Source organism: Lagopus leucura, unplaced genomic scaffold (genome assembly GCF_019238085.1).
Source record: "Lagopus leucura isolate 7727_CA_CO unplaced genomic scaffold, USGS_WTPT01 Super-Scaffold_810, whole genome shotgun sequence".
NCBI lineage: Eukaryota > Metazoa > Chordata > Aves > Galliformes > Phasianidae > Lagopus > Lagopus leucura.
Genome location: NW_024962261.1, coordinates 12,050,780 through 12,077,358, shown reverse-complemented (window position 1 = coordinate 12,077,358; position 26,579 = coordinate 12,050,780). Strand labels below are relative to the sequence as shown.

The following is a 26,579-nucleotide window of genomic DNA, read 5'->3' as shown; positions in this document are numbered from 1 at the left end:
AGTGGGTTCCTTTCCTCAGCACCAGCACAGCAAGCTCAGCAGTTGTAAGCTCCTTTTGGGAACCTGGGCGTAAAGCGAGGTAGGCAGATAGGTGGCCTGTGGCTGTTTGTGGTGCCTGGTAGGGGAATGGGTTCCACCACGCTGGGGCTTTCATCTGCAGCCGAAGGTGGGCAGGGGCACGTCCCGTTGCATCGCAGTGTGGAGTGCGCAGTTCTACTCCCGCAGCAATGTGGTGTAGGCCCGCCATGGCGTGCCTGGGCTCCCCTCCCCGCATGCAGACAGACGGACACGGGTGCTGGCAGAGGTGGGTGGTGCCAGCAGTCGTGTGACGGCAGGGGAGCTGGTGCTGTGAAAACTGAAACCACAACCTGCAGGGTGCTGGTGAGAGTGACAGCCTCACCAGGGCGTTATTGCTGGAAGCAGAAGGCCTGCCTGTAACATGTAAGCTAGCTGTTCTTGCTGGGTTTTCTTTCATATTACCTCTGCTTTGCACTCAGTCACATTTTTGTTGTACTTCTTGTTTTTTCCCTTTCTTTGGGATTTTTGTGGGCTGAACTAAAACTAGCTGCTGGCTTTTGGGGTTTCTCATCTGCAGCTTTTAAGAGCTGTGTGTAGTGAATTGCCTTTAAAATTATTTTAACCTGTTGTCAATGATCTTTTCAGTTTTCAGCTCGGTAAGAATGCATGTTACGTGTGTAACACAAGAAATTGTTTACATGACATAGCAGAATCTTGAATGTGGGAGGCATGAGGAAGAGCTGACTATTTAAGTGGTGTTTGAGTTGTTCTGTATTACTGTACTGATGTTTTCTTTCCTTTTCTTCTCCTTCCTCCCTCTTTTCCCCTCTCCCCCTTTCCTTCCCCATTTTTTCAGCCTATGCTGTCCTTGCATCAAAAACTCATAATTGCAGAGCTTAATATACCCATGGCACAGAGCATTGCGTAGTCAGGGTGGAGTGACCTGCAAGAACTACTTCTTGGTTTAAGTCTGTTTAGGTGTCAGTACTATTTTTGTAAACAAACGAGTGTTTGTTGTACTTCATACATAAGTGATGCTAAACTTTCAGATACATATAACCATATGGAGAAAAAAAAAGCCTTTTATTAAATTGTGTATTATTGCTGTTTCTATAGTAGTAGAAATTAGGTTGGATTTGCTTTTTATATGCTACTGTAAAATAAAACTGCTGATCCATAACCATTGGTATTCTCTGTTTCATCTGAAAACAGTATGTAAGTTCTTAGGAGAAGTAGGGTTACCAGTGTTGTCCCTCACTTTTTTTTTTTTTTTTTTTCTTTGGAGAAAATGAAAATGCTATGTTAAATAACACACGGTTCTTGAATGTTGCGGAGACTTGTGTTGACTGTTTGATTCATCTCCAAGGCTATGATTTTGATTATAATAGTCAAGCTAGATAATATTTGTAATGGCCAGCTAGTGGTGAATGAGTGAGAGAAACTTTTTAGAAGTAGTTGCTTCAACATAAAACCTGCTGGTTGGTTGTTTTTTTTTTTTAAATTAAGTACTTCTTACTGACAGCCTGTAATATAATATGTTGCTTTATTTTTCTGTTTTTAAGGGAGTGGTTAAGCATGCAAGGCATGCAGATCTAGCAGAAAAATCTGTTCCTGATCTTGGACTTCCAGAATGGCTTGTTCCATGGATGAGTCCCAGTGTTGTCACGGATCAGCCAGTGTTGTCTCACAACATTGCTCCTATAATTTTAGTCTTTGGGTGGACACTCCCAGTTTCAAATCTAGGCAAAGCTGTGTTGCGTTAAAGTTGGTGGATCTTGGAGGATGGGAAATGGGCGTAGAGAAGAGTCACAGTGAAACCTCTGTCTCCAGAAAGCGAAGGAACTTCCTTTGTGTGTGAGTTAGCCCTCTGTGTGTCATTGTCTTCATTTTTGCTCTTGTTTTCCTGAGCTAGAACATGGACTCACAAACATTTGGGAAACTTTGTTGAGATTCTCTTCTGCAAAAAGAAGAACCCAACAGGAAGGCAGGGAGGTTTGTGGCCTTGTGAACTCACTCCTCAGGAGCTCAGAAGCCATAATGACAGTACAAGAAGTAATCTGTCTTCCTGCCTTTATGTCTTGAAGTGCTGAAAGTTGTAATCCTTAGAGTAGAACCTCTGTGAGGTATGACAGGACCTCACAGAGAAGGACATCTTATATTTTTCAACTGGAGGTTAATACGCTCATTCATCTAGAACATGCGTGGTACCATTCTGAAGCAAGTTTGGCTGTTCCTAAGTTAAGAACCTATCCTGAAATTAAGAAATATATTAATCTGGGTTTTTTAAGTTGGAATTGTGAATTAATATTGAACTCCCTTTCTTCGTTCCTACCTTCCTAGTTATGGAGTATTATTGTGAGTTGATATTTTAAAGACAAAAATTTACCAAAATGCTTTGTGTTGATTTTTGTTTCTTCTATCTTATTTTCCCATAGTTTCGATATCTGACACTTTTGTCAGATACAGCAATGCATGTATCAGTTCATAGAGCTTTGTTAATAATACTTCTATTCTGAGCCCAGTCTATAATGAACAGTATTCCTCGATAGTTCTTGTGACCACTGGCTGACCATTATGTGTATTGCTTAGTTTGATATTGTAAGAAAAATAACCAAGCTCAAAACCTTGGAGAGCATTAGTTTTATGATGAGGTCTTCTTTTACATTATATGGTTTAACTTTTTAAGCCCCCCTACCTTAAAGACTGCTGGCTTCATTTGGAATTTGCAGTTTCTTTTCCTGCCCTCCCTTGGTTGTACTGAAGACCAAGGGAGAAAAAACCTAGCTGAACTCAGCAGCTGCATGCACATGGTTGGCACCCCATACCTTGTTTTTCTGGTGTTTTCTTATCAGCATGCAGTATGCTACTGCAGATAGCTTCAGAACATTGTGTTGTTTAAAATCATACACAGAAATGGCAGTAGTTATAATAATTACAGCTATTAGCTCTCCAGTGAGCACCTCTATATAGAAAAATTTAGAGGTGGGAAGAGAGTTTTTTAACTACCTATGAAAAAAGAGAGTTCTGTTACTGTGACGAGTACATAGGCTAATGTAATGCAGTAATTTGTTGTGCTCAGTGGGAACCTGAGTAGAGTGGTGACAGTGCTGTTACCCTGCTTCTAATACTTGAATATGACTGAATAGAAATAAAACTCCAGTGCATGCCAACTTGGAGAACGTATTGTAAGTGAAAGTGGAGTTTTCCAAAAGCAGATGGCTAAAGAACACATTTTAAGAAGAAATAAGAATAGAGTTTAGAACAATGTAATGATGTCAAAACTTTTTCATGACACCTCTGTACCCAATAAATAGTTTTACCTGATGCTCAAAAATGTGTCTGCTCTGAGTAATTTTGGTGTGCATAACCATGGGAACTTTCTGACAGTGAAAAGTTAAGTGTGAAAGTAGAATGCTTTTTACTGGAAAACTTTTCCAGTGTAATAAAGCCTGAATGGAGACCTGTAATCTGGATTCTAGTCTGTGCTTTTAACTCCATTTGTAAGACAGAGAGTGCATAGCCTGCAGTATAAAAGAGATGGTCTCTCTGCAAATGCGCAGAGCCTGAAGCTAGCAGGTGAACTCTTCTTTCCTTTGGTAGGTATGCACTTTCTTTCCAGGTCAGATTTCATCTGTCCACAGATCAAATTGTATGTTTAGATACTGTGCATCTTCTGTGACTGACTAGCAGACTATTTTATTCTACTTCCAAAATAGGTAAATGAAAAAGCTCTGTAAAAATATCAGTCAGAGTAGGAGACACTAACAAATAAAGGGATATTACATCTTACCTGTGGGATGGTTCTAAATTTTTCTGTGTGCCCCTAACTTCCTGCATGTGAGTAGCCAGAAACTGAGATGTTGGAAGTTTCTGGAAGAGTCAGGTGGTACAAAAATGTCCTAAAGTTGTTGGACATTCACTGCTTTGGGTTATGTGTTGGGTTTTTTTGTTTGTTTCTTTTTTGTTGAGGTATCAGCTGTTCGGGAACCTTAATTGTAACATTAAAATAATACTAAAAAAAATAATTGCACACCTCTAAGCTAAAGGTGGTTTGTCTGATCAATTTCTAGGTGATGCAAAGCCTTGTTCTTCACTGATTTTATTTGCAGGTTGTGCTTGACAGCAGTTAATTTCAAATAACCGACCCTGGTTACTACTGTTTAAATGAAACCTATTGCTTTAAATTTGTGTACCATTGTCCATGAGCTTTAGCCAGTACATAAAATACAGGGATTAAGTATTGCCACATTTCTTTCCTGTGCTAATGTGGCATAAATGTTCTAACTAATCAAAACAGAAGAAGACAAGAGGTGTGAGTCTGTATTATGAAACTGGACTGCTCAGTGTGCTGTGTGGTATTCAGTATATTTTGCAGCACTTGAAGCTTGAAACAGCTTTGTGAGCTACTCAACTCTTCCATTCTTGGTTCAGGCCAATCTCTTTAAAACATGCTTTGTCACGTCAAGAGCAAAGTTGGAAAGCTTTGCTGTGTCAGGGCTTTCATGGCTTTAGTGGTGTCACAGTAACAATGCTAGTAAATAATTTCACTTTAAATTAAAATTTGGCTACAGAAAAAAAACTAGCTGTCCTTTAGAGATTGTGATCTTCCTGTCTCATTAAATGTCACAGGCAGTACAACCTTTTTCACTAACATGGTACATTATAAATTTCAGTAGTGAAAAAGTTATTCTCTTCATTGTATGTAACAAAGTCAGTCCAGTGCAGGTTGTTTAGGAAGGAAACCATGCTGATCACTTCTAAAAAGAAACTAATCACATCAAGTTAACAGAACGGCTTGTATAGTTGGAGTGTTTTGTGTAAACACACCAGAGCCTGTCTGATAGGCTTAAGTAGAAATCCATATTCCGGTATATCATGTTATTATGTTTCTAATATAAAGTCTCCACAGTATTAATAAGAGCTCGAGTTGTCATTTTCACTTTCTCTTCTGTTAAAAAGAAGTTTTTCTGAGCAACTTAATAGTGAAACTATTTTTTGTGTAAGAGGAGTAGTTAAAGAATGATACGATACTTCCAGAATTATTTAGGATAGAAATGCCATAGAAGCATTCAAATTTGTGATTTTTAATTCAGCTATTATATAAATTACATTGTTACAGTTTCAGTGCTGTATTTTTTTCCAGTTTTAAATCTATATAGCTTTGCTTGCATTGTTACAAAAAGTGTTGTTAAATGCACTAATGGCTTATAAATACTATTCTTGACCTGTCTTCTGCCTGCTAAAAGACTTCTGCAGTATGCTCTAATTCAGGTGAGAGATCTAACCTGAAACAAATCAAATGGCATTTTATACTGCAGTGAAATAATCATCTGTTGTTTTACAATGGTTCTCCAAGCAGGATTTGTTGCTTCTCACACACACGCTGTTAGAAACAGAACCATTCGCTTAAAGGAGCAACCATGTTTAATCAGACAAACCAAATTTTTGCCTTGTGTTACACACCTGTAATTAATAACCAAGCCCATCTTACAGTTACACGTTCAGATGCTTATGTATCACTGTTATGTTGCAGCAGTTTTTTTCTCTGCATTGTTGGACATATAGGATAATAATACTTACTATAATAAGTATTATATAAAGTAATAACTTTTTTATTAATTGTTAAGCCTAGGAGGTATTGCCAACTCTCTATGAGAGGTGAGCAAGCCCTAAAAAGTACTCAGGTAGCTCTTTAGCTTTCTTTCCTGCATTGAGTGCAGCTGTATCACTAAGCAGACGTTTGCATGAGCTGGCCCAAAAGCTCCAGTGCTGGAAGTGCCTGGCTCGTCTCGGCAGCGCTGCTGTGCAGAGCCTGTTCTCCTGCAAAGAAAAATCTCTCAGCTTTGATCTGAGAGATTCTTTGTTACAATATTAAGCGGAATTATTCCTCTTTGCCCATTTTTTTTTTCTCTTTTTTAACCAGGGGACAAAAGCTGCCATCTTCCTTCTTCTGTAATCTGCACAGTCCTCATGCTCGGTTTTTCATTTCTCCATCACAAATTTGTCTTCAGATGTATTTCTTTTCTGTTTCTGCTGCAGTGAGATGGCCAAAACTGCCTTAGGACTTGTTCTGGAGTGAATTAAGCTGGAAAGATGGAAATTTATCCCCGTATTTTATATTATCAGTTACAGAATTTATCATGGTTCCCCTCTATTTGTTTTTGGCAGTAGTATCTCAGCTTGTGGTACTGCATAATTGTGTTTCTGCTGTTAGTGCTGTCCATCGGTGCTGCCTGCATATCTTGTGTCATTCTCTTGCTTTTGTTTTCTCCTGTTTTGCATCTAAACTTCGACCTGAGTGCAGCCTTATGAGTGCTTTCAGAGGCTTCTTTGAAGCTCTTCCTTTGTGCTGGAGGAATGCAGGTTTGTAAGTGTAGCAGAGTAACCTCCCTGTTTGCTCCAGAGAATATCATTCCAAGTTCTGTGAAAAATTGTGGCAACATCAGTGTGTCCCACAGAGTTTCTTTCCTATTCATCAGGCTTTTTTCCACATGTGATTGTATTCAGTGTTACATTCACTTTGTATGCTTTCTGTTGATATTTATTCGTTCTCTTGTTATCTGTTTGTTTGTGTATCATTCTGTAAATATTTTCAGCATCTCCTTTTCAGTGAGCTGGCTGCTACCTTGCACCTTACAGTTGTTTTCAGGACTAAGCAAGGACTGTTTTCTGACCAATACTTTTCTGTGTAATTTTCAGAAGTTACAGTTTAAGCTGATGATGGCCTTTGCTGCGTTGTGTGCAGTATAGTTTCAGTAATTTGCAGCTTCTAATAACTTGAGAGCTGGCATGGGGTTCTTTTGCTGTTACGTTTTTCCAGGAGGCGTTTACCCTCACTTCCTTAAATAGTTAAAACTATCCTCTTTTGATGTTTCCATCTTCACTTTCTTTGATCTCCTCTCCTGTTGCTACTTCCATTTTATTTCCGTGTCTCTGGCATACAGTGAGATTAGGAAACAGTGTTTTAGTAAGGTCTGCCTTGTTAAATTTGGCAGGCCAGTTTTGAAGGGCGTTCCTTCTCTTATCAAACAGATCCTGTGTCTCAGCAGACTATACTGGAACACACTGTTCTCTAACTCACAGTCAGCAGTGTCTGAGCTCTGTTGGTCTGTTCCCATGTTCATCCATCAGCTTGGACTCTTCTGAGTGCCTTCCTAAGGGCTGTGCACTAGGAAGCAGTTGGAGACCCTTCCCAGGAGCCCCAAGGAGCTGCATGGCACTGCCAGCACCACTGTGTGTCTAGGGGCCGAAGCTGTGTGTGCAGCCACAGGAAAAGCATCAGTGCTGATGACACTCTCTTTCCATTTGCTGTAGGCTCTGCCCTTTGCATCTGAAACAACACAAGAAATAATTGTGTTTTCTGCCACCAGTGCGTGGTTTTCTGTCTTTTGTCTCCAGATGCTGAGCTCTCCTTATTCTTCACTTCCTGTTGGACAGTTTAAGCTCTTCTGTTTTTCCGGGCAGGTTTCCTTGGCCCGGCCTGTGGCAGGGTTTGCTATCCTTTTTCATGAGCACAATATGCTTTGCTGTGCTGGAGCCTCTCTAGCAGCTGTGCATCAGGCAGTTGTTATCCTTGTTGCTAGGCAGCATTTTAATGTTTACCTCCAAGCCTGACATGCATTTTTGTGCTGCTTGCAGGACAAAACTTCACCCATTCTGCAGTCTGATTAATGGACTGCAGCAAAAGCAGTGTTTTCATAGCTTCCCTACTATCGGGTAAGGCACGTGTCCCTTGGAACAGGAAAACCAGAACAACCCACAGTAAGAAGTTGTCACCCAAAATGGACTTGCAGGAGTCAGACTGTTTTTATAGGCTGCATGCTAGTTACGAAACAAATATTTAGACTGTGGCAGCCTTCTGTGTTGTCATCACCCTGTGAGGCTCAGTGTGATTGCAGACTGTGAGCACCGAAGTCCTTGGAAGAAGAGACGTGAAAATTAGAGGCCTTCAGTATTGAGAACTGGGGCAAAAGGTGCTGTATGGATGGAATGAGGCACACTGTGCTCTGTGAGATCCAGAAGACCATGGCATTGTGGTGCTGCCCTTGTATGCAGAGGTAGTCTGTGAACGCAGAAGTACAACTTTGCTTCTCAGTAGCAGCTGATGAGCAGCCATTTGTTAACTGCTTTCTATCCCCTAGCTGTCAGTCAGCTGCTGCAGTGGTGGTGGATATCTGCAGGTCAAGGTGGTGCTGCTGTACTGGACCTTGGTGAAGTTTTTCAGCATGTTGCAGGAAGAAGGGTTGGTGTGGGAGTTGTTTGCAGGGGTGGAAGAGATAAGGTTCCCGTACACCATAAATAAATCATGCAGTGCAGAAAACAGAGACGTCCTTTGTGAAATGAATAGGAACTGGGATGACTAATACGAAGGTGTAGAGCAGATACGTACTTATTAGTCATGTAGAAGGAATTCAGATTAATTTCATGGAGAAGTAAGAAAAGGAAAATGTTACAGAGCAAAATAAGGAAAACATGATGTTGCCTGCAGATCACTTAATGACGATAATATATAAAAAGATCATTTAGAAACATTTGTTCCTTGTCCTGATATAGGAGGCTTTTAAAAATTCTTACATACATCTCCACTCATACAAAAGTTCTCACCTATTATATGATTAGTCTTTATGTGTATACATAAGTGGAAGTGGAAATTATTTGCTTACAGTTCTGTAGTGTGGCAATTGCAGATTCTTTCCAGTGTATACTTAGAGTTCTAAGCCTCTTACTAAGGTAAGAAAGGTATCAGATGTGTTACAAGGAAGAGCACGCTATAGTCATCATAGCATACCTTTTAAATGTTGTGCAACATTTTATTATTCTTGAGAAATAGTTATCCTGTGAAAAATAAATATTACAAATTTCTATGTGGAAATAAGAGGTCACTCCAAGAATGGAATAGTTATGCAGCCTCTGAGTTCCTTCAGATTACACATGTTTTAATTCAGTGAGAGGCATGGTAAGCATCTGAAGAAAATGAAGTCTAGATTTTTTTTTTTATTATTTGTGCTGTTCATTTAAATGCAAACTGTGAACTTGTTGCTACAATTGAGTTTGCAAACACAACTTTAAGCACAGAAACAGTAAACAGGATAGAGAGGTAGTATTGCATTTGTGTTAAGTATTGATGATTAAAGTATTAGTTTCTGGGCTGTGGAAATTGATACAGTTACTGAAGAAGTAAAATATCTGCTTCTGGGGATAACACCAGGGATAGCATTGCTGAAACTAGGAGAGTGGGCTTTGTTGTTCATAGCTCTTTTGAACGCATTGCATGATATATAGAACAGGTCCCTTCCAACCCCTACAATTCTGTGATTCTGTTAACACTTTTTGGTGTCTGTTACGTGGAAAATAACGACCCCTTCTCATCTTAAAAGGTTTGAGCTTCCAATTTAGTGCTAAGTATTTTGTGTAACTAACTAATAAATCCAAAAGCATGGTTACTTTATGGAGAAATTTGAAATTTGTAAGAACCCTGCATAGTAGGTTTAAGTTCAGTACAAGAGCAGAATTTGAGTTTGTTTTGATACGTGATATGAAATTTGTCTTTCAAAAGTGTTGTTACACGATCTGTTGTCAAAATCCTGCATAAACATGTAGGAGAAATACAAGCAAGATAGAAGATGTAAAATGATAAATCTGATTTTCAGTAACGCTGTATTTTTTACTCCTGGCTGCTTATCTAATGGATTCTGGTTGCCTATATACTTGCTTTTTGGAAGTATGTAGAATTTATTGTTTGCTTTTTTTCTTTCAGAAGCAGTCTCCCTCTGCGGATGTATCAAAACCACCCATTATGAAGCCATCTGAAACAAAGGTACGGATTTCTGAGACATTCAGTCTTGTAGCTAAGCATAACTACGTGAAGCAGTGGAATTTCTTTTTTCATACCTCTGACTAAGATGCTGACTAACTTTGCTTTGCATATTTCTTGTCTACAGCTTAGTTTCTTCATTAAAAAAAGTCTAAACAATGTTGTACAAAGGACTTAAGGGTTTTATGAAAACAGTGCCAAATTTTAGTGCAGTCATGCTTCATGACATGTATATAGCTCCCCCCAGTGTAATTACAGTTTTATTCACCTGATGATAATTTCACAAATGGCATTTTCTTGTAAATCACTCATTGTTGGCTGTCTGAAAGCATCCTTGCTTTTATTCTTTGTACTTGTTTTCTGTCTTGTGTTGTGACTACAACTCCTTCAGTATAGAAGGTGTATAATCAATCCTTGTGTTTTACTACTTGGAGGACAGTCATCCTTGTCATAGTAGATGGGTGTGCTTTTCTTGTTAAAGACAGCCAGCCTAACTTATGCCTGTTTTCATTTAACACAATTTATGAATATTTCAGGAAATGTTTAATGATGTTCTCCCACCGTTTTCCATAATTATATCAGAGAATCCAACAAAATTATAGAATACTAACCTAGACCAGCAACAGACTCTGAGGTGGTGAAACTTACGACTGTCTGCATCTTGTGTTAAATACAAAAAAATAATAGAGTAGCAAGGTTAGAGGAGGCATCTGGATATAATCTTATCTAGCCCCTCAGTCAGAGCAGAGCCACCTTTCAGATGCTCGAGACCTTCCAAACTCTAACTACCTCTAAGTGTATGGATTGCACAGCATCTGTTGATAGCCAGTTCTGATATTTCATCACCTTCATTATGATTTTTTTTGTTGTTGTTGTTTTTACCTTTTACTGAATTGGGAAATCCTTCACTGTCTTTTCAGCGTGCACCTCTGAGGATAGTCTAGGTCCATCTTCTTTGTGTATGAAGCTAGCTGTTAGATTACCAGCGCTCTTTGAAGTGTTTACAAGATGAAACAGCAGCAGAGACATATACTTGAGCACTGACAAAAAAAAAAGGCTGTCAAACACAAACCACTTCAAAGCATAGTCCCACATTTGCATGTGTAAGATAACAGATGTTTTCTTCTAATGCATGTTGTGTTATTAATGTCGGTTCACCTGCTGGATTAGGCAAGATGCCTGCATTTTGACAATAGACTCATTTGAAGAGAAATAGTATTGCTAAATCTTATTTTCATTTCTAGTTTTAAATTTCTGGCAAACTAATTCCTTTCTAATTGGCCTGCTGTAAACAAGCCCATTTCTCTTTCTTGGAATCCCTGTAGTATACCACTATCCTTAAATATGTTCTGAACGTCTCTTTAGCTTCCAGTTCTGCATATGAATATTTGTCTTGAATTAGGCCTGTTTGCTGCTGCTCTGAGAAAGCTGTGATTTTACTGCAGCTTGGGGTCTTTTTTTCTTTTTTTTTCCTCACTCATTTTTCAGTCTCCTGGGTCAGTTTAGTATCTGGTCCTTTGGGTACTGACACAGTGCAGGTGGAAATTGGCAGTAGAAGGGGAAGTAGAACATCTTCTCAGTAAGGGATTTTGGTCTGTGCCATGAACTGGTGCTGTGGCTTCAGTTTACAACACATAAGTATCGTGACTGCTCACAATTGACTGAATATTTACCTTTGAATGTGTAGTCTCATACTAAAATAGAGAAAACACTGCCTTGACCTGCCTAGTAATAATTACTTATTATTGGATTTGAACTTTGCTACTGCTGAAAGTGTATCTAAATAAGTATCTCTATGTGAGCATTTTTTTATTCGTGATCGCATGTTCAATGTTTAGCATCTTCAGGTGTGTATGAGTCTTGAATCAAAGTATTGCTTATGTGAGCCCATGTATATTCTGTAATATTCAAATAGATAAGTTTAGAGTCTGAGATGTACAGTTTAAAATATAAACAAGTATAACAAATAGTGTATACCCTACTATATCTGTATCTATATAAATAGATATACTATATCTATAAAAATAGATGAAGTAAAATACTACTTACAGTATGCAAAAATAATAGCGTGTAGTTGCAAATAGCTAGGTTGTAAAGCTGAGAATTTATGTTCATGTTTGATATTCTCCTCAAATATTGACAGAATTTAAGCGCTCTATATTTTTTTCTGCAAAAAGAAAGTGTGTTTAATATTCTGAAAAGCATGTAAGAAAAACAGAAATTTGTGCTCTGCTTCAGGTCTCAGGCATCCAGCAGGCAACATTCCGCAGCAGGAAGAGTCAAACTATGCTTCTTATACCTCTGCTCTCACTTCTCTAACATTTCTTACAAAAAAGATTATGCTGCTGAAGGTCATCTCACGTCAGTTTGATTCTCTGCTATAGATGTTACACAAACATATCCAACCTGTTTGAGCCAAAACCTGAAAATTTATGATTGCCTTTTCAGTGTAAGATTTTACACAACTAGATGCCTCTGTCTTTGAGTTAGCCATACTGTGGTCAAATAACAATAATGCACAAGTGGGAGCGCATAGAGTATGAACCTTTTAATTACTGAGTTTTAATCCGCATAGACATTCAAGATAAAATCCAAAGGGGGGAAATCTTTGAGATTGGGTGACTATTACTATTGTTTTTAATACTTGTTTTTTCACCACTTTGTAGCACAGAAATTGGTTGATCCTGCTCTCTATCTGTGTTTTGTTTATCTTGTATGGTATTGAATGTCATATGGTGATGTGCTCTGTTCTGTCGCTTCCAAACCTCCACCCAGCTTGTGCCCAAGCATCTACATTTCTACACATGCTCACATTTTCACAACCAAGTCTGCACGGTCCAGTGTATGGGTGTAAATACTACCATAACAAATGATAAACAAGTTTTGGCAGTTTCTTTATCTAGTCAGCTATCAAATATAAGCTAGGTATGTCTAAATGGTAATTAATGGTTGGCAGCTGAAATAGGGAAAAATTACAAGGCTACAAACAAATCTAAATTACAGGCTTATATAATATTATTTGGTTGCTTACTGACTTTTAATAGGCTGATAGAAAAAGACAATGTGTTGTTTGTCTCTTAGCAACTTTAAATATGCTCATAGTATTTATTAGGATAAAAGGAATAAGGAGAGTTTCTGTCTGAGGCTGTATTTCCTGAGTTCAGAAGCTGTCTTACTGCATGTGGATACAGTGCAATGACACATACTGCAGGTGTGCCTGGTCAGCTGTGGAGAAAGCACAGTCCTGGGTAGGGGCAGAGGGCACAGTCTGCTGCCACAGCTCAGCTGCTATGAGCTGTTCTGCTCCCACCACTCTCTGGAGTTGTGCCCCACAACTGCAGATTTCCTCTCTGGGTGACAGGGCAGGAATTCGGGCTCTGTTGCACGTATATGGCTGTGTAGTTTTCCATATGTGCTTTTAGATTTTTTTGCACTTAGTGCTGTTTCTAGCACTAGTGACAGATTAAATTATGCTTCCCTGAACAAACCATCTCCCCAGTTGATTCTGCAGTGAGTGCTTCTGAGGTTCACACTTATGGGAATGGCTTTCCAGAAACCACATTAACTCTACATTTGTTAATCATAGAGCAGTTAAAGTAGCAACAAAAAAGCAAAGTAGTAAGAAAACTGTGATGAGTCATCTGGCACTTAGAATCATAGAATCACAGAATGGTTTGGGTTGGAAGGGACCTCAAAGCCCATCCATTCCCACCTCTGTGCCGTGGGTAGTCTCCCCACCTCCCTCAGCTCAGCTGCCCAGGGCCCCATCCAATCTGGCCTTGAGGGATGGGGCACCACAGCTTTTCTGGGCAGCTGGGCCAGGGCCTCACCACCCTCTGAGTAAAGGATTTACTCCTAACATCTAACATAAATCTCCCTTCTATAAGTTTAAAACCATTCCCCTTTGTCACTGACATGCCTTTGTAAGAAGTTGCTCTGCAGCTTACCTGTAGGCTCTGTAAAGGTACTAAACAGCCACAATGAGGTCTCCCTGGAGCAAGCTCAGCTCCCACAACCTGTCTTTTCATGAGAAATGCTCCTGCCTCTGACAATCTTTGTTTCTCTCCCCTGAACCTGTTCTAACTGCTCCATGTACTTATTGTACTGGGGATATTAGCCTGGATGCAGTGCTCCAGTTGGGATGACATGAGGGCAGCACATAGAGGGACAATCCCCTCCCTCTCCTTCATGGAGCCCAGAATGCAGATGGCCTTCTGCAAATGCACACTGCTTTTTCATGTCCAGCTTTTTGCATACCAGAGCCCTCAAGTTCTTCTCTGTGGGGCTGCTCTCATTGAGCTCCTGTCTGAGTCTGTACACATATCTGTGATTGCCCTAACCCAAGTGCAATACCCTGCATTTGGCCTTGTTGAATCACATATGGGCGTTTCTCAGGACTTCTTGGGTCCCTCTGTATGACATTTCTTTCCTCCAACTGCGCCACTCAGCTTGGTGGTGTCTGCAAACCAGCGGAGGTTGCATTCAATCCTGCTGCCCATGTCACTGACAAAGATGTTACACTTCAATTTTTCTTTCTTCCCATCATACAGAGCTATCTTTTGGCTTTTCAGTGCTCATTCTTACTTGTTTCTGTAAGTATTAATTTAGAGCTTACCATACTTGAGGCGAATCATAGGAATCAATTCTGTGGCATGGTTTCAGAAAGTTTTCATATTTGAATTAATCTGTTTATTTTGTTTGTTTATTGGCTTTGTAACCTCTCCTTTCACTCTCGGGTATGAGGAGTGTTTGTGTGTGCTTATATACATTGACAGTTGTTAGATCACTGGAAGGAAAGTCAGAGCCAGAGCAGCATACTAGTTGCACTGCGCAAGTACAAACCAGTCTAGTATTTCTCTTTAAATTAGCTTGCACGGTAGAAATACACAAATATATTAATCTCTCTCTGAATATAAATTTGTTACATTTCAGTCCACATCAACAAGCCAAATAGAACCTGAGAAAACTGCAGATTTGAAGGTGAGTACTCAGCTTTCTCTCTTTTGCTTTTGCACTTCATTTTTTGACTGACTTTGGAGTGATAGGATAAATTCTTAGCCACTATTTTGCTGAGCGAAACTGCTGAATGAGCAGTAACATACCTGTGTGCAAATGAGCTAGGTAGTGCTTTGTGGAAGCACTCAGTATGCATGATTGTTCTACAGCAGCTTAGGAAATCAGTTTTGTTTTTATTTAGGGGAAAGATGGGCAGAAAAATGTGGAGAAAGCTGGTGTTCTTATTTTTCCAGTTAGCAGCCTTGGAATATAGTTTCAAATTTGTTTGGATATCAGTCCTGAAGTACAGACTTCTTGTCTGTCAATTGCTATTAGGCATATTTATCTGAAGAGAAACAAGCAGTAGGCCAAATAGACTTCCTCACTGTAGGGAGGATTAACATTACTTCTTTTTTTTTTGTGTACAATCTCGTTGTTTACCCTTTCTACCTTCCAGAAAGAGGAAATAAACCTGGCTTAGAAAAAAAATATATATATCTCAAGTATAAAATAGAAACAACCAATTCACTTCCCCCAAAGCCATCCAACCCAAAGGGTCGAAGTTACTTCAGCCTTAATTTGCAAAAAAGGGCAGACTGTAGTTGGTCAGAGAGATTTAGTTTAGCAAGAGTACGTAAGAAAAGTTAATTCACTTTTCAATTTGCACTATTTGAAAATATAATTTAAAATAAAATTTTTTTTTAAAGGATAAATGAGTATTAGAGAGTGGAATAAGCATGCTTTTCTACTTACATGACCTAGGTATGGCTGTGCCTGTGATGGCTTCTCTAGATACATACCTTAATGCAAATACAGTTTGAAAGATGAATCATCTCTGTTTCCTCTAAACTGCACTTTTGTGTCAGTAGAAGCATATTTTGTGCGTAGCTGGCTAAAAATAAGAACCTCTTTAAAGACTGCCATTTTAAAAATGTGCCTGCAGTTATAGAGTCTTGCATCTTTTTTTTTTTTTTTTTTTAAAAACAAGCTATATAAAGTAAAGTATTTAAAGGATTGTCCACTTCAGAGGGTGTATTAGGCAGTAAGTACATTCTCCTCCCAGCCCAAATTTCTGAGTTTTGGTAGATAACAGGAATAAATCTTCTTCTTGTGTACTTCTGTTTAGTAAGAATGTTTATGTATAGATTTATTTACTTACTGTAGATCATGTTCCCTGGCATTGAATTGTGGTAAACGATCATAAGTTTCTCTTTTATGACAGCCATCAAACTCTCAAAACAATCAACCAGCTGAAGAGAAGCAAAAGGAATCCAGTGGTGTAAGTCATAATCGTCCCTCTCTGATACTTTTTACTTTTGTTTATTTATATATATATAATATATATATATATGTATTCTCAATCTATTGATAATGATTTCTCTCCATACAGGCAAAAAGCCCAATTGCACCTTCAGTGGTAACAGCTTTTAAACCAAATAATATGGGAAAGGAAACTACAAGTCAAGCTGAGCAGCCTTCACAGGCAACCACTGCAAACACAGCACAGGTATAGTAAAAGTAGCAATCCAATTTTTATTTTTTATGTTATGATAAAAGTTAGAATTCTGCATCTAGAAGGATTCTTACGCTGAACATTATGAAGCAAGATAGCCTCCAAAAGTCAAAATGTAGGAAAATCTCAGAAACTGTATTAATTTCAAAGGTGCCTATGATAGACTTCTTTTTGTGCTGTTCTAAATTTGAGACACTAGAAATTTTTCAAATTCTACGCACTGATTAAATTAGCCCCCTGGCTATACCAATTCCAGCTAACTCATGAGAGCATTAATGGATAAGGATTGTCTGCAGAGCAGATACAGCTTCAGTGGCAAATAGTATTGGTAGTTTGTACTTGTTTGGTAATCCTGATGCGTGTCCACCTTGTTTTCCTCTCTGTACATCTGTTTACATTGCTTAACGCACTGTGACTTTTGTTCAGGCAAGCAATATGAAGATTACTACAGCCGTAGAGCTGCTTAACTGTTCTCCTGTATGTTACATGCTTGGGACTCCTCAGTCCACATGGAAGCTTTCTGCAAGTTTCTTGCAGCTACTTAGGAGAGATTGGTTCTTCAGAATTTTTCCCTGTACCTTTATTACCAAAAGTGAATAGATGAGACCAGTCTATTCTATTCTATGTGATCAGTCTCTAGGTGTTTTATCTATGTGGGCACTGTCAGCATGGAACTTCTTTATCTGTGCAGTTTCAAGTATATTTGAAGTAGCAGTGTTTAATCCAAATGCAGAGATCAGGAGGCTATATGTTTGCAGTAGGATAGGCCTAACTGCAAGGCTGTAGGAAAAAAAAGTAGGAGGAGAAATGTTGGAAGAAGTTGAGGAGGTATCATTTCAGAGGGGCAAGTGGGGAAAATACTAGGGCAAAAACGTCTGGTAGAGTCAGGATCTACATCTTTTGGTCTTCTCATCTGTATGTGTCTGGGTGGCAACACCAGAGTACCATGAAGACTGTATTGATGTTGCTCCATTACTAAACTCACTGTTGCAATAAGTAGATAGCTTACACTTAATTTTTGAGCAGTATTTGCTGCTGGTTTTAACAGTGTACTGAGAACCACCATGCAAGCGAAAGCTTTAAAAGGAGGCTTGGAAGGGAAATCATAATCTTTTTTGCACTGCAAATTTCTTTTGCTGGCAAAAAAAAAAAAAAAAAAAAAAGAAGTTCTTAAAATTGCATGGGTTTTGCATGCAAGGTCACACTTTGTGCTGTGCTCAAATGCTAGAAGCAGCATATCATTCCAGAATATTGCACGTAGATGGTGCAATCAATCTGCCAAAGCATATGGATGCAGTGGAGATGCATAAACCAGTTGCTGTGTCCAAAATAAGTAGATTAAATTGAACGCTCTTGGCTAGTCTGAGTATGTGCAAACTGCAGATATCCAGCTTCCAAAGGCTTCAGACAGTATGTGGAACTGTTTTTGTTTTTTTTCAAATGAAAGTGTATATAAAGAGGAACAATAGATATGTGCCAGAGTACAATATCTGTTTCACTTTGTATTGTCTGTAGAATTTTTAATACAGGGTCACATAGTGAAATGATCTTTTAATTGTTCTCTTATTTCTCCAGGCTAAAACTGAAAAGACATCAACAGCAGATGGTGCAGGTGCAGTGGGTGAAGGTGCTGTTGCAAGTATGGTTGCTGCAGCTGATAAACCAAATACTGAGGTTGGTCAACACAGACCTAGAGAAATGCTTCCATTGTAAAATGACTTCAGTCAATGTTTCTTTTTCTGAAACTTTCCTGTTTCAGAAAAAATAAATGTGTAATTTCTGAAGTAATGCTTTCTAGTAGTTATGGATTGTGGTGAAGAGCTACGTGAAGGAACAGGTAAACATCTAATGGCATAGCATTTGCTTTCTGATTGATTTGCAATTATTTTTACCACAAGTAGCATAAAATTAATTAACTTTTATTTCTCACTTATATTCCTACATGTCGTTCAGCTAGTATATAAATGCAGAGATCTTGTTACTGACACTGGGATTGAGTTTAAGACGAGCTTTTGTTGAAAATACTTGCAAATACAAGACCTACACAAAGAAACTTTCTTGTCTAGTTCCTAAAGTTTCTCCACAGATTCACCAGATGATTTTTTTCTTTCCATGGGATAGCATGGCTTATAATGCTCTGCTTATTTTTTAGCCTGCCATGGATGAATCAGCACTGGACAGCTTAATAGATACACTGGGTGGATCTGAAGAAGATGTGGCTACTAGACCAGTTTACACTGGTCCGGAAATTACGGTATTTAGCACTTTTCAGTTTTTTGGAAAATTCATCAATAAAATAAGTCTGCAGTTGCTCATGGTATAGTGATGCAGTAAGTTACTTCAGTCTGCTAAGAGGCATAATAGGATTTAAACAGCTGCATTCTAGTGCTTTTCAGTAACAGAGAAATTGTATCATTATGTATATATTGCAGCAGGACATGGTTAAGTAAGTGACAATGAAGTTGCTTTTTGAATTGTCTTTCAAGTACATTTACAAAAGGCATTAACAGATGTGTAAGAGAACAATACTCTAGGAACTTTCATATCTACTTACAAGAGAATAAAATATTGAGAATTTGAAGAATGCATATTTTCAGAGTTAAAATAGGAGAGTCAGATAAGGACAGTTAAGATTACGAGTCTAATTCAGTACTCATCCAAAACAAGCAAGTTGGGATTAGTAAATATCTAAAATTCAGTACATGTAGAGTAATATATATTCTTTGATACCTTTAAATGACTTTGTTCCAGAAATAATCTAAGAGAGTTCTGCTAGATGACACACAGCTGAAATTATTTGATATACGTATGCATGACAGTAGATTCTGAAAGATATTATACAGCTGTTTTTCAGTATTGGTCCTGTGATCTAGCCAATATTTTTATTTTCTTTCCAAAAATGTCACTGTGGATAGATAAGAAAACTTAGAAATTGTAAATTTATTTCAGTGAACAGTAATATAAAAACATTGATGTGTACATTCTTTTCAAAGGAAAATATTTCTTCAGAGTACTTGGAAGAACTGGGTAAACGAGAAGGTAGCCTCCCTCCAGATTACCTTGCATTATTGAAGGTTTGTGAGTTAACAAAATACACAATCCTTTGTCGATTTTCTTTCTTTCTGTCTGTTTTTGTTTCCCACTTACTACAAAATCAATTCTCCTTCTAGAGCAAAGTGGATGGCAAAGATGGGGGCCTACCAAAAGTAGATGAACTTTCTGAAGTAAGTCTTTCTTTATGTGTGTATTGCAAGGTGAAAATAACCCAATTATCATAGGATTCCTTGGAAAATTAAAATCTAGTATGTGTTCCAGTAATACCAGGAAGTGGGATTGGCCTGTCAGATAAAGTAGATACAGATAAAACTAAGAACTGGGCACAGGGATTTTTTGTTTGTTTGCTTATCTGCTTTTTAATAAAGAGGTAAGAATTGACAGAAACAGAATCAAGTCAAATAAATGCTTTCAAAGGTATTGGTTATAATAATAATAAGGGGACAAAATAATTGTCATAATAATAACATAGAAAAGATATATTAACTGTGCATACAATAGTCTCTGTAATCTTTTTAGCAATGATTACTTACACTTACAAATGCTTATACTTAGAAGATAATTCTGTAAGCTGATTTAATTTATCTACTTGTAAGTTCAATATATGAAAATCAGTGCTTGTCTGAAAAAAATGAATGAAAAAATGAGAAGTATCATTTGAGTAAACATATTCAGATTTTTAACTGTTTGACAGCATTGATATTTGAACTTCACTAATCAAAACCTACTTTGCAAAATTTATTCAGAAACCAATGACAGATGATGAGCTTGCAGATGCCCTGTCGTCTGACTTTACCTGTAGTATTGCTGCTGCTGAAGAAAAGAAGTCAACAGAGGTATTGATTTTTTTTTTTGCCATGCAATCTTCTATTGTAGTGAAATACTTCTGTTATCATAATGCTTTACTCTAAAATAATGTTGACAGTTTTTATTTTTGAAAAATATTTTTGTAAATTTGCCTGTAATAAAATCCCTCTCATTTTCCTCTCATACTGAAGAAACAAACTAAGGAAGGAGAAATCATACAAGCACAAGCAGCAAGTTCAGTGAAGACTTCAGTTCCTCCTAAAGAGAAGAAAACAAAATCAAAAGAGGTATAAAGGTCTATCTTTTGGCTAGTTAACATCTGATTAAAATTTCAGTGTGCCTTGTCTTATAAAGATACTTGTCATCCTCATTTTAGTTGAAAATCCTGTTTAGCCAAGAGAGTAGGGAAATGTTAGGAATTCTGATAGTGCAGACTATCCAGCGTTTGAAAGATCTGGTCTTGACGGATCAGATTGTTCCTGTCCTCTGTAGAATGACTCTTATTTTGACTGGAGGAGTAAAGTAAATTTTCTTAGCTGTTTTAAACTGCATTTAACATCTGGATGTGATTTTGTTTTCTAACATTTTACAAAGTATTCGTTTTTTTTAATTTAGAGAGACTGTTTGTTACCTTACATTTTTTTTTCTCCAAAATTTGCCGTATGCTTCAGTGTGGTGTTACAAAAATCAAATGCAGTAAAGTCAAAATGACCAGTGTGGTGTTGAATGTTTGCCAGCAAAATACAGCAAAATGTTTGTTTTTGTCCATTTAAAGAAATTAAAAAATGCATATTTTTGTAATATTTTCATACAGGAAATCAGAGAGGATGCAATGGAAGCTCTTATGGATACTATTGGTGGACCTGAACCTGAACCCGAACCGAAAGATGTTAGCACCTTTGTAGAGGTGTCAGAGGTATGATCTTGCACCATTAAAAAGTAAAAAATATGTCTCCCGTGGAACCTTGGATCCTTTTTGTTAGTTATTGTACAAATGTGTTAAATAGTTTGTAGCAAAGCAACTTTCATGTCAAAGCCTAAGGAATGTCTGAGTCCAGTTTGGTTTGAAAAATTTAAAACTTACAGAATCCCAAGTGGAATGAGGTAGAATATCATATGACATTCTGGAAAACTAAAGAATTTTCTTTTTTTAGCTATATAGATATGAATACATATACCTTTCTTTGTGTTAGCTATAGTTCCTCTGTTTTGTTCCCAGTGAATAGGGTACAGTCAATATTAGACCTTTGCTTTGCATATATTGCTTGTTTGATTACTTTTTAATAAATCCTTTTGATGTTTTGTGAGATGTTTTCCTTCATCCACCCAATTCCATTGTCTTTATAATCTGAGTCTTGCCTTTAGCTGTGTCTTCTCAGTCTCTTTTTTTCTCTTTTCTTTTGAAAACTTTCTCTGGAGCTTTATGTGTTTAGAAAACAAAAACAGAATATAGTCCTTTTTATGGTATTGATTCTTATTTTTTTCACATAAACTGGATAAGAATAAATTGAGGAATTCACAGTATCTATGGCCTTTCGGTATCTGAAAGGGGTCTATAGGAAAAAAGGGGACAAACTCTTCAGCAGGGTCTGTTGTGATAGGACAAGGGGAAAATGGTTTAAACTAAAAGATTAAGACTTTTAATATAAGAAGAAAGTTTTCTTTATGGTAATCATGGTGCAGTGCTGGTACAGGTTGCCCAGGGAGGTAGTGGATGTATTGTTAGTAGAGACACGGTCAGACTTAATGTGTCTTACAACTCACACAAATCTATGATTCTATGAACTTGAGTATGTTGATGTACAGAATATTTTTATCTGATGCTAGTATTTCTTTGACTGAACTATCTTGATAGTGATGTTGAGTGTATGCTATGCTTTTGTTTCTCTCAGTAAGTATTTTTCGTACTTTTTTTTTCAGGCAAAAGCTAAGGAGAAAAAAGAAAAAAAGGCTGGAGAACGGGATGATACAGTACCTCCAGAATACAGACTAACTCCAGAGCTGGTCAGTTTTTAAAAATCTCCGTTGCTATGTACGTAGGACAGTTGTCTGTGACACTTTTTTTGGTCACAGGTAGGGACAGAACGTGCAGAAAACAAGCGGTAGTAATGTATTCAACCTGTGGCTTTACCTTCTAGATAATTCTTGTGTCTTCACTTTCCTTCCTTTCCTTTGTGAGCATGACTACATTTTTTTCAGACATCCTCAGGAAAGATAGGATCTTCCCAGCTCATGTGTTCCTTCCTGAAGAGTGGTGTGATTTGTTTCTGATATTTAGCCTCAATGTTGGAAAACTGCTCTTGGTTACCCATTTTCACTGTAGCCTTGAACTACTAATGTAAAACAGTATGGAAACTACTTCTTCAGATTGGAAATTAAAGTGATGGAGATTTGCTCACTGTTAAGAAAACCAGCAGTGGAACTGAGATTTGTTTTCCGTGTAGTTCAATTTCACTACAGAACTGTTTTTTTTTTTTTTTTAAATATTTGTAATATTTGTTAGAATAATTGACATTAACAAATTGGTATGAGAACTGTTGCTTGTGGAGCTGTATGTTTACTCTCAGTTTTGAGTGGAGCACTTTAACCCCTTAATTAGAGATTTCAAGGCTGTCTAGCCAGGAATGTGGAATATAACGGCTTCTTAGCACAAGTGAAAAAGTTTGTCTTTTGCACTCAGAAATTACCTTTCTATTGGATTAACTTCTGCTGTTTTGCCGTAGAATTAATTCATACTGAATATTGATATTAATAGGAATGAACAGTTATTTTCAGTTTTGTGGCCTATTTTTATTGTGTTGACAGCCCAATATATATGTATTTTTTAATCTGCTAACCTGGTGATATAAGATCTACCTCTTTTTAGGGGAATGCCTCTGACTATGTCGCTGATTTAGTCTGGTTATCTCATATTATTATTTTGAGGTGACAGTGGAATATGGAATTATTTCTTGCAATATTGGAAAATACTTGCTTTTTTTACTTTCAGGATAAAGATGGAAAACCAATACTCCCAAAGCCTGAAGAAAAACCTAAGGTTAGAAAACTGACAATAATATCAATAAAACTGACAATAATGTCAAACTGACAATTCACGCTCAGAGTGAATAGATACCCTGTTTTTTCCCCCTTCTGTCATCACTTCTCTCTATGCCATTATGTAAGTCTGTTGATTTGTTTGTGTCTTTAATTCCTTGCATGAAAAGCACTGATCTGAAGAGTCAAGTAGAAGCCATTTTTACTGAAATTTACCGGCTGTGAATGAGGAGATCAAAGTAAGAAAAAGATCTAGAGGTTACTTAGGTATTGAGCAGTTACAGAAGTAACTGTTAACACAAAGAAAAGCTTTTGTAAAGAAATAGTATAAGGTATCCTGTAAAAGTCTGTTGGAGCAATTGAAGTACAGATTGAGGAAAAGTAGGAAAGTCAGTGTTTTCTTGACAGTCATCAAATATAAGGTAATATAACTGGAAGGAGGCAAAAAGGTGCTACAGACATTTTCCTAAATAAAGAGATCAACTTGGACTTCTCAAGAAGCATCTTTGTTGTGGCTTGGAAAGTGCAAGATAGATTGAGTGGATTAAATAAAAAGTTTAATGGTTACTTGAAAAAGTACAAAAGGAAAGCGAAAAAAAAAAGTAGAAAAAGAAAAGTAACTGAAAAGAAAGGAACTGAAATATTATGACTTAAAGAGTCATAAAGAGCCCAAATATTTGGGCTGGAATTGGAAAAGTACAGTTAACCTTCGTTCTTCTGAAATGAGTGTGAAGGTCAGGACCAATCTAAATGAAAATGAAACAGTGCTTTTGTAACAGAAATGTGAATTAATTTAGTATTCAAGCTTGAAATATGGAGGAAGACAAAGACAGTAATGAAAAGACTTCACATTTCTATAAATTTGTGTCTGTCAAATCTCAGATATTCAGCCATCTGGATGGGTGATGTGTGAGAGCTGCACAGAGGAATACTGACAAACATGTCACAAGAGAAAAAAGAGAAGGCTTTGAGGGAACCAGAACTGATGTTAGGAGACAAGTTCTCCTGTTTCACAAGGAGCACAAAGAAAAATGTGCCTAGAAGACAAATGCTCCAAAACAGGAAAAAAGTACAAATTAAAGGAGGCTGATCTATAGTATGAATGAGGTCCAATACCAAAGCAAAACAGGATATCCTATAGCCAAAGAATGACATGAATGACAAAGCAGAAGGATAAGTATTCCTGTGCTTTTATACCCTTCTCTATCTGAGGCACAATTATAATTGAATATTTGACATATCAGGTGTATGCATGTTTTGTGAGGTTTTCTTTGTTTTTTTACTTTTTTTCCCTCTGCATTATGTCCCAATTTGTAATTTGAAGAAGGCAGTTTTTAATAAGTCATACTTGCCAGTGGTGTCGTCAGTAATTTAAATCTATGAAATCAAAAGCAACAAAATAAAAACAATTCTGTCACTAGCTGACTAATCTTCAAATCAGTTAGCATCTCATCCTCAATTCCTGCGAATTGCAGTCAGTTATTTTCATGATTTCAGCTGGACTTTTAGTAGTTAGGGTCTTCTTTTTGCATGCCCTTAGCAACATATGGTATGATTACTTTTGTGAAAAAAAGTTGGTTTTCCTAAATGATTTTTTGAGATAGTGGTTTAGAGAGGAAGTCCTTAGTTATGAATAGTGAAACTTTTCGTGATTAAATATTTTAGAAATACTTAGGGAAACTGACCAACAAAAGAAACAGTGTGAGAGGGGAAAGAGGTAGGAGTCTCCTTTAGGAATATCATAATATGTATTATGAACTTAATCAAATAAGTCTTTATTAAATGAACTGCACATAGCCATTTAATGGTTATCACTGATGTTAAATCAGCTGACATTTTGGTGTAAACCTAAAAGCCAGAAGGACCACAGGAGCATTTGTAATAGATCACAGAGTACTAAATTACGAAGTATCAACAAATTCTAACAGTTTGCAGAGCAGGGAAAGAAAGCTGCAATTTATGCACTTTTTCCTGGAGTATTCATAGGGGAAGACATGGAATGTCAGCAGTCACTGCATGAGCTGAGAACTTATAAGTGACACTGCCTCTGGGGAGCTTTACTCTGTACTTTGCTGTGAAAAAAAAAATTAAGATGCAAAAATCATAACCTGATGCTGCTGCTTTCCAAAACCTCTGTGTAATTTGTACTTTAAATACTGGATGAGCATGGCATTGGTTTAGTAAAATATCAGTGTTCTGTTTTTTTTTTTCTAGTGAGAAAGTTGCATTTTCATTTCAGTAGCCCAGTAAACTGTATTGAACATAATGTTCCCTAAATTTTGCACGCAACATTCTCTACAGTTACATTAGCTTTTAATATCAAGGAAACTGACTCATTCTGATTTTTCTTGTTGTTGGATTTGCTTTTTTAGTTCCTTGCGCTTTAAAATTCATGATGTTTTTCGGATGTAAATGTCAGAGGTTATTTTGGTATTGGCTACAAAGGTTTGTCTGTAAGAAATAGGCAGTGAGTCACCCATACCACGCATGTCCTTTTTTTGCAGCCTTTGAGTGAATCCGACCTTGTTGATGAATTTTCAAAAGACTTTGCCAGCCCTGCACAGCCTGCAGTACAATCCAAACCATCAAAGTCCAGCAGCACATCCAAAGTAAGTCTAGTCTAGAAAATGTGGTTTGTTAAGACTGGATAGTGCTGCTGTTCATTCAAGAAAAAATATTTCCATTTCTTTGTTATTTCTCTGTGGCTTTCAGTGGAACGTGGGGTATGTCAACTCTGTTTGGCATTTAGTCTTTAATTGAAGGGCATCTAGCTTTAAATTTGGACTCTTTTTCTTCCTCATTTTGTACTGTATTTTTAAAAAGCAAAACAAAACACTTAACAGATATGTTTGGGGTTTCTGAGCATATTCAGTAAGAATATGCTTTCTGTTTCAGAAGCCATCAGCTCCTGCATCTGCAAAAACTGCAAAGGATGAAGTAGTCCCTCGTGCCACAGCTTGCTCTGTGCAGTCTTCAGCTCCAACATCTGTGTCTTCTGTGAGTAGTTAGAGCTAAAGGCAACCTCACTCATAGTGAGGAATTCGTAATGAAGAATTTCTCTCGTAGTGAAGAATTTCTTTTCAATATTTCATTTAATACTGTCTTCTAGTATAAAGCCATTACACCCCGCCAATTCCTTATCCACCGAGTGGCCCATTTGTCAAATCCCCATCTCATCAATTGAGAGACAAGAATGTTGTGAGAGATAATGTCATATGCTTTGCACAAGTCACATAAATGACTTCAGTTGCTCTTCTCTTATCTGCCAATACTTTTACCCCATCAAGGAAGATCATTAACTTTGACAGGCCTGATTTGCCTTTACTTAAGCAGTGTTGGTTG

At 37.5% G+C, this 26,579-nt stretch overlaps 1 protein-coding gene across 2 annotated transcripts in view; it reads left to right on the top strand.

Annotated features, from left to right (window-relative positions):
- Positions 1 to 26,579, top strand: part of CAST (calpastatin) — a 58,782-nt gene that overhangs the window by 21,581 nt on the left and 10,622 nt on the right. Inside the window, exons 1-16 of one of the 2 annotated variants that reach the window (XM_042866131.1) lie at positions 346 to 441; positions 9,776 to 9,835; positions 14,765 to 14,812; positions 16,050 to 16,106; positions 16,218 to 16,334; positions 17,916 to 18,014; positions 18,493 to 18,594; positions 19,334 to 19,414; positions 19,511 to 19,564; positions 20,141 to 20,230; positions 20,393 to 20,488; positions 21,016 to 21,117; positions 22,122 to 22,205; positions 23,191 to 23,238; positions 25,742 to 25,846; positions 26,133 to 26,234. In XM_042866131.1, coding sequence (XP_042722065.1) covers positions 9,815 to 9,835; positions 14,765 to 14,812; positions 16,050 to 16,106; positions 16,218 to 16,334; positions 17,916 to 18,014; positions 18,493 to 18,594; positions 19,334 to 19,414; positions 19,511 to 19,564; positions 20,141 to 20,230; positions 20,393 to 20,488; positions 21,016 to 21,117; positions 22,122 to 22,205; positions 23,191 to 23,238; positions 25,742 to 25,846; positions 26,133 to 26,234 — 1,206 coding nt within the window. In that variant the 5' untranslated portion in view covers positions 346 to 441; positions 9,776 to 9,814. Of the gene's footprint in view, positions 1 to 345; positions 442 to 9,775; positions 9,836 to 14,764; positions 14,813 to 16,049; positions 16,107 to 16,217; positions 16,335 to 17,915; positions 18,015 to 18,492; positions 18,595 to 19,333; positions 19,415 to 19,510; positions 19,565 to 20,140; positions 20,231 to 20,392; positions 20,489 to 21,015; positions 21,118 to 22,121; positions 22,206 to 23,190; positions 23,239 to 25,741; positions 25,847 to 26,132; positions 26,235 to 26,579 lie in introns of those variants that run through there. The other variant, XM_042866130.1, reaches the window with a different exon arrangement.